Source organism: Schistocerca nitens, unplaced genomic scaffold (assembly GCF_023898315.1).
Source record: "Schistocerca nitens isolate TAMUIC-IGC-003100 unplaced genomic scaffold, iqSchNite1.1 HiC_scaffold_258, whole genome shotgun sequence".
Classification (NCBI taxonomy): Eukaryota; Metazoa; Arthropoda; class Insecta; order Orthoptera; family Acrididae; genus Schistocerca; species Schistocerca nitens.
Window position 1 is genome coordinate 17,637 of NW_026045799.1, and position 9,658 is coordinate 27,294.

The 9,658-nt window shown below is 58.6% G+C and overlaps 1 protein-coding gene across 1 annotated transcript; it reads left to right on the plus strand.

Moving 5' to 3' along the window:
* The first annotated feature begins 2,601 nt into the window (after positions 1 to 2,601).
* Positions 2,602 to 3,381, plus strand: LOC126224033 (uncharacterized). The gene has a single exon (XM_049942201.1). The coding sequence runs from the start codon at positions 2,602 to 2,604 to the stop codon at positions 3,379 to 3,381; it is 780 nt and encodes a 259-aa protein (XP_049798158.1).
* The last annotated feature ends 6,277 nt before the right edge of the window (positions 3,382 to 9,658 follow it).

Consider the following 9,658-nt stretch of genomic DNA (forward strand, 5'->3'; position numbering starts at 1 on the left):
TATGAATTGTGAAAAGCAATGGTCCCATAACACTCCCCCGTGGCACGCCAGGGGTTACTTTAACGTCTGTAGACGTCTGTCTCTCCATTGATAACAACATGCTGTGTTCCGTCTGCTAACATCTCGTCAATCCAGCCACACAGTTGGTCTGATATTCTGTAGACTCTTACGTCGTTTATCAGGCGACGGTGCGGAGCTGTATCGAACGCCTTCCGGACGTCAACGACAATGGCATCCACCTGGGAGCCTGTATCTCATATTTTCTGGGTCTCATGCGCAAATAAAGCGAGCTGGGGGTCTCACACACGATCGCTGTTTCCGGAATCCAACATGGATTCCTACATAGTAGACTCTGGAGTTTCCACAAACGACATGATACTCGAGCAAACAACATGTTCTACAACACATCGACGTCAGAGATATGGGTCTATGGTTTTTGCGCATCTGCTCGACGACTGGGACTACCTGTGCTCTTTTCCAATCATTTGGAACCCTCCCTTCCTCTCCAGAGACTTGCGGTACACGGCTGTTAGAAGGGGGGCAGGTTGTTTCGCGTACCCTGTGTAGGAATCGCGAATTGGTAATCCCGTCGGGTCCGGCGGACTTTCCCATTCCTCCTTGGACACTTATTTCGATGTCAGCCGGTTTCTCGTTCGTGCGAGCATTTAGAGACGGAACTGCAGTGCGGTCCGTCCTCTGTGAAACAGCTTTGGAAACAGGTGTTTAGGTATTTCACAGCTTTACGCGTGTCATCCTCTGTTTCAATGCCATCACCATGCCGGAGTGTCTGGATATGCTGTTTCGAGCCACTTACTGATTCAACGCAAGACCGGAACGTCCTAGCATTTTCTGTCAACGTCGGTACATAGGGTTTGTTCTACTTTCGAATTCACTGAACGCTTCACGCATAGCCCTCCTTACGCTCACACTTTGGACATCGTTTAGCTTCTGTTTGTCTCGGAGGTTTTGGCTGCGTTTAAACTTTGGGTGAAGCTCTCTTTGCTTTCGCAACAGTTTCCTAACGTTGTTGTTGTAGTATACCACGGTGGGTTTTTTTTCCCATCCCTCACAGTTCGACACTCGGCACGTACCTGTCTAAAAACGCATTTTTACCATTGCCTTGCACTTTCTCCATGAACACTCAACATTGTCAGTGTCGGAACAGGCATTTGCCTTTTCATCTGTCGGGTCGTCTGCAAATCTGCCTTCTATTACTCTTGCTAGCCAAAACAGATAGATACACCGTCCTCCCTGCAACGGCCTTATGATCACTGCGTCCCTGTTCTGCACATACAGAGTCGAAACACGTTCGGGTCTGTTTGTCATCCGTAGGTCCACGATGTTATCTCCACGAGTCGGTTCTCTGTTCATTTTGCTCGAGGTGATTTTCGGACAGTGCACTCAGTATAATGTCACTCGATGCTCTCTGTCCCCCTACCACCCGTCCTGAACATCATCTGAGTGTCCCAGTCTATATCGGGTAAATTGAAATCTCCACCTAAGACCCTAACATGCTGAGGAAAATGTATGTGAAATGTGTTTCCAAAATCCGTCTCTCCGTTGTTCTGCCACTAATGCTGCTGCGTCGGGAGGTCGGTCAAAGGAGCCAATTATTATTAAACCTAGCTCGGTTGTTGGGTGTAACCTCCACCCACAATATTTCACAGGAACCATCCACCTCTACTTCACTACAGGATCAAAACTACTACTCAAACAGCGACGAACACACCACCACCGGTTGCATGCAATCGAGCCTTTCTAAAACACCGTCTGTACCTTTGTGACAATTTCGGCAGAATTTATCCCTGGCGTCAGCCAGCTTTCTGTACCTTATCACGATTGCAGAGCTTCGGTGCTTTCTCTGTCAGCGCTTGCGGTTCCGGTACTGTACCAACGCAGCTTCGACAGTTGACAATTAACAAACGATACCGATTGCTGCTTGGTCCCCGCACCCGTTGAGGCTGCTGTTGCCCCCTTTCTGTACTTGCCCAAGGCCATCTAACCTAACAAAACCGCCCAGCCCACGCCACACAACCCCTGCTACCCGTGTAGCCGCTTGTTGCGTGTAGTGCTCTCCACCTAAGACTATAACATGCCTTCGACATTCGCAGTGTACAACACCTTAGGTTAGGGTTGGCGTCGCTTGGGTTAGGTTAGGTTACGTTAGGTGGACGTGGGTTAGGTTAAGGGTTAAAGTTAGGTTAGGCGTCAAAGTTAGGTTAAGCGTTCGGACGTGAGGCGTCAGGTGGCCGCACCTACCTTACGGCCGGACATCTTAGGTTAGGCTAAGGGCGCCGAGGTCACGTTACGTTCACCTTCGGGCGCCACACGTAGCTGTCACAGGTAGGTAGTAGTTCGGTCGGTCGGTCGTCGGCAAGCCGCAAAAAACTACAGACGACGTCGACAACAAGACCGAGCAGGAGGCAGATATATACCGAGCGCCAAAGAGACCGACCACACACACACACACACACACACACACAAAACAACAAACACCACCCACCGGCCAAAGGGGCACCAAAAAAACCCACAAAGCCGAGCACCACACGTCGCGACCAGAGGCAACCCGCAACCGCAACGGCGCTTTCCGCACCGGGCCGGATGCACGTACGACAACACCGCTACCCGTACACAAGGCCTCCCATTGCACACAGCCGCTCTGTGTTCAACATCATCAATGGCGCGCCCGCGGCTCGTCGCGGTCGCAGCCATGACGCCGCCGCCACTTTTGCACCAACACATTCACGCACCGCAAAACAGCTCGCCGACCCACCGACACAGCACAGCCGACAAACAAAAACAACCGCGGCGGCGGCAACAAAACAAAACAAACACCTCGCACCAAGCGTCCGACAGAAAACAAACGGACAGGCACACAGGCCTCTGCTAACGACCACGACACAGCGGCACGCTGCCCCTTTCCCGCCACTCTCGATTCACAGCGCACGCGACCCCGTCGTCGACGACGACACGCGACGGGCTCGCTTCCCGCAACCTACACCTTTCCGCCACTACGCACGGCTCCACCCGACGCCCGTCGCAACGGCACTACTGCACGCACTATCACCCCCGCCGCCGCCGCCGCCGCCGCCGCCTCCTCCTCTCTCCCCCTTCCCGTACACAACAACACAGCCAAAAACACACTCACGACCCAAACATAACAACATGGCACGTGCATCGGCGCACACCCCCAACCAGTCACCGTCGACACAACCACACGCAAGGCACGGAAAAACCGGCGTCCTTCCACGTTGCCATCAAAGCAGCACAAACAACCACACAGGAGGAACCACCAACAACTGCCGGCCGGCCGGCAACCACCAAACGCACATTCCCGCTCGCCACCACACACCTCTCGGCAGCCGTTTCGCAAAGACATGACATGACATGACGCGACATCATCGCATCACGGGCGACGCACGCACACCGACCCACTTTCCCGCCCGTCTCTCTCTCTCTTTTTCTTCCGACGCCTTCGGCCGAGCACACACGTACGTGGCACAACGCCCAACACAGTCACACACAGTCGACAGGCGCACGCCCAGGCACGCAACGACGCAGCGCAGCAAAGGCGCCCGCGACACATACCTCCTCTCCCGTCTCGCCGCCGACCGCCAGCCAGCCACTCGCAATGTGCACTGGCCAACCGGACACACGTCCACCGCGCCGCCTCCGACCACCCGCCAGGGGGCGCTCACGTCCGCGACAACAGCGCGGCCCGCCGCCGGGCGGGCCCAGCCCGGCCCAGGCGGCGCGCGCTGCTCTGCACTCGGCGCGCCGCGCCACACATCCTGCTGCAGACCGGGCTCGTCTCTCTGTACGCGTCTGCGTCTGCCCGCATCTCATCTTCCTGCGCATCAACACAAACGAGGCCACGTGAGCAAACCCCCGTCACAACGCCACATCACGCACTGCCTTGTCGACCGCCTAAATAAATGCACTCACCCACCAGCCATCCGCTTCGTCCTCTTCTTGCTTACTCGTTGTTCGTCGTTGTTGCTGCTGCACCAGCACCAGCACCAGCACCGGCGGCGGCGGCGGCGGCGGCGGCGGCGGCGGCGGCGGCGGCGGCGGCGGCAGCGGCAGCGGCAGCGCACACAGCCCCCAGCCGGCCGCATCCGAGGGGGCCCCGCCGCCAGCGTCGCCTCCTTGGGCACAGGTGCGGTGCTGTGGCCGCCCATCCAACCGCATTTGCTGGCCGTCCCAGCCGCCAGGCAGGCGTTCCCACTGCCGCGCACCGCCTCTGCTGCAGAAGACGAACAAACGAAACGTACAAACATACACGCACCCGAAGCGTGGCCACACACGGACGGGACCGACAGGCTCCAAGGCGACCAAACGATGGAAAAACAAACACAAAAACAAAAGACACGCGAGCGAGCGAGCAAGCACGCAGTCGCCTCGCCTCTGTCCTCCCGCCCCCGCCCTTCTCCCCACCACATGCCCACAAACACCACCGCCTGCCCGCATCTCCACATTCGCCCCCTCCATTTGTTCCCTTGCGTTCGTTCCTTCCTTCCTTCCATGTGTCTGCGTGCGCGGCGCCTCTCCAACATCCGCCGTCCGTCCGTCCCGTTTTCGCCGTACCACACGCCACCGTCGGCGCCGCCTCGCCTCCTCCCAGTCCACCACCGCCGCCGCCCCTGTCCGCCCCGCACACCACCATACACCGCTGCTTGTCCCGGCCGTTGCCACCAAAGGCGCCAGCCGCAAACCGCGCCAAACGCCGCAGCGCGCGTGCGTCCTTCCTTCTTGCTTGCTTCTCCGTGCCGACGCTGCCTCTATTCCCGCACCCATTCGGCCGACAAGCACTGGCGTCGACGACACAGCCGTTGGGCTCCGGCACTGCGCGTACCGGAGTTACACGCGCACCCCCCCTCGCGAACGCACGACTCATTCTCTTTGTTGTTTCTCCTCTTTCTTACGTCTTCGTTTCTTGTTTGTTTGTTTGTTTGTTTTTTTTTTTTTCCTCCCACCGCCGCATGTGACACAATGGCCTCCCTCCCCCTTTCGTTCGTTGTCGCCGCTTTGTTTCTCTTTCTCATTGGTGCACGTCCGACGCGCTCCATTTCCACCACACCACGGCCATCGGCCTCCTCAACGGGCAGGCGCAGTGTGCCATTCTCCGGCGCACAAGCACACCGCGCGGCTCGCTCTCCTCGCCCCCACGCCACGCCACGCCACGCAGCACAAATGATGCTGTCTCGCAACACGACACACGGTGCGCACACCCCCGACCACGCGGCTCTTAAAAGGCATGGCACCGGCGACATGCGCCGCCCCGGCCCGCATCCGTCGTCTCACGTTCACTGCCGGCCGCGTCTGAGGCTACAACCGCACCACAACAACGGTCCCCTCCCGGCAACACATTTGTTGCACAAACACAACCGCCGAGCGCAGCGCGAGCCACCCACACGCGCCCTCCCCGTCTTTAAAAGCCTCCGCGTCTCCTTTCTCCTTTCGCGCCCCTCCCATCTCCCGAATATGCCAGCAGCGGTGCCACTACCGCGAAACGGACACGCCTTCCGGGCCACATGCAAGGGCACGCCCACCACCAACTACTGCCATATTCGCGGACGCAGTTAGGCAACACGCAACGCACTCTCCACCTACTTTCTCTCTCTCGTCCATTCTCTTTAAAACACACGAACCAACCAACCACGGCTAACACACTTTTTCGCGACACCTTTGACTGCGTTATCTTGACCGTGACGGCAGCTATCGACCTTCCAATTCCCCACTAAACACACACACACCCCTACATACACACCCTTCGCTACACCGGACAACAACAGCGTACACAACAGGAGGGCACACGAAACGGCAGGCAAGGGCAACGCATTCTCATAGATTCCTCCTCCGAGCCATGTCGGCGAACGTTTCATCCGGGAAGGCAATGCAATTCAGCCGTCACCACGGCCGACACCTGCAGCCGCGCCGTAAACGCCTTTCAGTGCGGCTGCAATGCACGGGAACGTTCCGTTGCTATAGACAGCGCCTCTCCGTTTTTCCCTGCTTCGTTTTCCGGTGATTGCTTCTCCATTTTGTTTGTTTTATTACTTTCCGTTCCCCTCCTCCACCATTGTTTCCGTCCCCAACAGTTTTGCTCATTCCACACGTTCTGCCCAGACACGACACTCGACCGATCAAAGGTCAGCCTTTCGTCACCGTTCGCGGCGCCGACGGTGCCACAGTGCGACTGGTGTGAACACCGACACGTTGCCATGACGCCGGTGTACCGCGCCGATATTGACAGTTACTCAGAGCCGCCGGATCGGATCACATCACCGACACACCTGCCATTTCACACCGGGGGACACAGACCAACGAAACGCGTGTACGCCCATAACAACAAACAACGACCGTCGTCGTCTAGCCTCACGCTTACTGTACTCAACCGAACACACGTGCACCGTGAATGACGTGCGTGCGCACAACAGTCCAATCAATCATCAGTCAAACTGCAGAAACGGCTATCATCAAATCAAGGGCCAAATAGGTACACCACCGTGCGTGTCGCCTACCCCACCCGCCCGTACATTTCTTGGCGACTTCGTAATGGATGATAGTACGACACGTCCATTTAAAACGTCACCAACACACACACACCAACGCGCCGTACAGCAAAGGGAATAGTCGACGGCAACACAACATTTCACCCTCGCCATCATGTATGATGTGACAACAGACGGCCGTAACGGTGACATCCAACAATCAATCAATCGCGAGGACTTTCAATTGCAGTCACGTGACTAACCGGGCAGACGGAGACAAAGACATGAATCAGCGCCACAGACAGCACCAACACCTCCTATCGATCTATCTGTGTGTCGACAAACAACCACGCCAAGACTCGTGCACGCATTCCACGTCACACCGGCGGCAACCAAACCCTCGCGGCCGTACCCCAGTAACCACAACCACAACCACATTCGAGACCACACCACCACGGCACAGCAGCACCACCAGCTGCCTCGCAACCAACCAAACCGGGTAGCTATGCCGCCCCTCTCACTCACTCACTCACTCACTCACTCACACACACACAAACAATTCCGCTCTTCCCGCAAAGGCAATTTGGTGGCCCTGAAAAGGGCCGTTTTGCCGCTCTCGCAACGGAGGGAGCTTCCTTCCTTCCTTCCTTCCTTCCTTCCTTCCTTCCTTCCAAGAGCCGAAGTAACAACCTCCTCCTTACTTGGAGCTCGTGTACTTGGTCACCGCCTTCGTGCCCTCGCTCACGGCGTGCTTGGCCAGCTCGCCAGGCAGCAAGAGCCGCACAGCCGTCTGGATCTCGCGGGACGTGATGGTCGAGCGCTTGTTGTAGTGCGCCAGGCGAGACGCCTCGGCCGCAATGCGCTCGAAAATGTCGTTCACGAAGCTGTTCATGATGCTCATCGCCTTCGACGAGATGCCCGTGTCGGGGTGCACCTGCTTCAGCACCTTGTAGATGTAGATGGCATAGCTCTCCTTCCTCTTGCGCTTCTTCTTCTTGTCGCCCTTCGAAATGTTCTTCTGCGCCTTGCCGGCCTTCTTGGCGGCCTTCCCGCTAGTCTTGGGCGGCATCTCGAACGTACAACAACAGGCAGCAAGCGCTCCGCTCTAGTCAGCGTCTCCCCACACAGTGGCACCCGCCGCTACCGCAACACCGCACCTTTACCAGCTCGCCCTGTTGCGGCCGCCGACCAATGGGGCGCGCGCGCAACCGGCCGCCGCACCCGAGCCCATAAAGGGACCCCCACCCCGCCGCCGCCGGCACACGCACGCACTCCGCTGCTCGACTCGCTGCGGCTCGCACCGTTACGGTTACGTGTTTAGCGCTTACGCCACTAGCCAAACGCCATGTCCGGACGCGGAAAGGGAGGCAAAGTCAAGGGCAAGTCAAAGTCCCGCTCAAGCAGGGCTGGGCTCCAGTTCCCGGTCGGCAGAATCCACCGCCTCCTGCGCAAGGGAAACTACGCCGAGCGCGTCGGCGCCGGGGCGCCCGTCTACCTCGCCGCCGTCATGGAGTACCTCGCGGCTGAGGTGCTCGAGCTGGCCGGAAACGCGGCCCGCGACAACAAGAAGACGCGCATCATCCCGCGCCACCTGCAGCTCGCCATCCGCAACGACGAGGAGCTCAACAAGCTCTTGTCGGGCGTCACCATCGCACAGGGTGGTGTCCTGCCCAACATCCAGGCCGTCCTGCTGCCAAAGAAGACCGAGAAGAAGGCCTAAACAGGGACCGCGGCGCTGCGCTTGCGTGCTCCCTGCACGCAAACGCAAACGCGCCTTTGCCTTGCCGGCTCGCCTCACAACAATCGGCCCTTTTCAGGGCCACCACACAAACCTACGTCCAAAGCAAAGTTTCCGTCGTCCTCGCCGCACTTTACAACAACGTCCACAGCGCCGGCGCACGTCCGCCATCTTGTCCACAGCCCGTGTGGCCGAACACACACACATTTTTTCTGCACCCCTCCACGCACGCACAGTCGCGTTCCAAACAACGACAACGACATCAATACACCAATAATGTGATGTGATCATTGTTAATATGTTCATAATTAAAAGAGCGCGTAACGGCCCGACGACGGACGACACGCGGGCCGCCGCGCGCGCTCTCCAAACACACAGGCACAGGACAAACCAAACCAAACCAAACAGCTGATCCGATCGATGATCCGGCCCGCGCCACAAACAAACCACGCACACACCGGACTCAGCCGCGCCCTCCCGCATCCATCATCACACACGTCACGTCGAAACTCCAAACGGAACGCACGCACGCAAAGCAACAGAGGCGCACAACAACAACAACAACAACAACAAACACACACACACAGAGGCAGGCAGGCAACACAGACCCCTTTCGCACTTTTCAATTTCCGAACAGTGTGGTGGCCCTGAAAAGGGCCGTTTTTCGTCTCTCCCACCAAGCACGGGCAACGGCACGGCCGCGGGAAGGCCACAGCACAGCACACCGGCTGCCTGCCTAACCGCCGAAACCGTACAGGGTGCGCCCCTGCCTCTTCAGGGCGTACACCACGTCCATGGCCGTCACAGTCTTGCGCTTGGCGTGCTCAGTGTACGTCACCGCGTCGCGGATCACGTTCTCCAGGAACACCTTCAGCACTCCGCGGGTCTCCTCGTAGATCAGACCAGAGATGCGCTTCACGCCGCCCCTGCGAGCCAGGCGGCGGATGGCGGGCTTCGTGATGCCCTGGATGTTGTCGCGCAACACCTTGCGGTGCCGCTTGGCGCCACCCTTGCCCAGCCCCTTTCCTCCCTTGCCGCGGCCTGTCATTCTTCCTCCTCCTCAAGCAACAAAAAAAGCACAAGCGGCAGCTCCTCACCCGGCGCTAGCGAGTCGGCTACGGTGCGCCGTGAGCGCGCGCCGCCCCCCTATATAGACTCTGGCCCGCCCTCCCCCCACCACGCGCACCGAGGGCATATAAGCGCAGCACGGGCCCGCGCGGGCCCGTTGTCAAGGCAGCACCGGACGCTTCGCTACCGCACGCACCGCTAACCGCTATGGCCCGCACAAAGCAAACGGCCCGCAAGTCCACCGGCGGAAAGGCGCCGCGCAAACAGCTCGCCACCAAGGCGGCGAGGAAGAGCGCGCCCGCCACCGGCGGCGTCAAGAAGCCCCACCGCTACAGGCCGGGCACCGTCGCCCTGCGAG

Coding starts and splice junctions, on each gene's coding strand:
- LOC126224033 (XM_049942201.1), top strand. CDS start 2,602: ATGCACGTACGACAACACCGCTACCCGTACACAAGGCCTCCCATTGCA.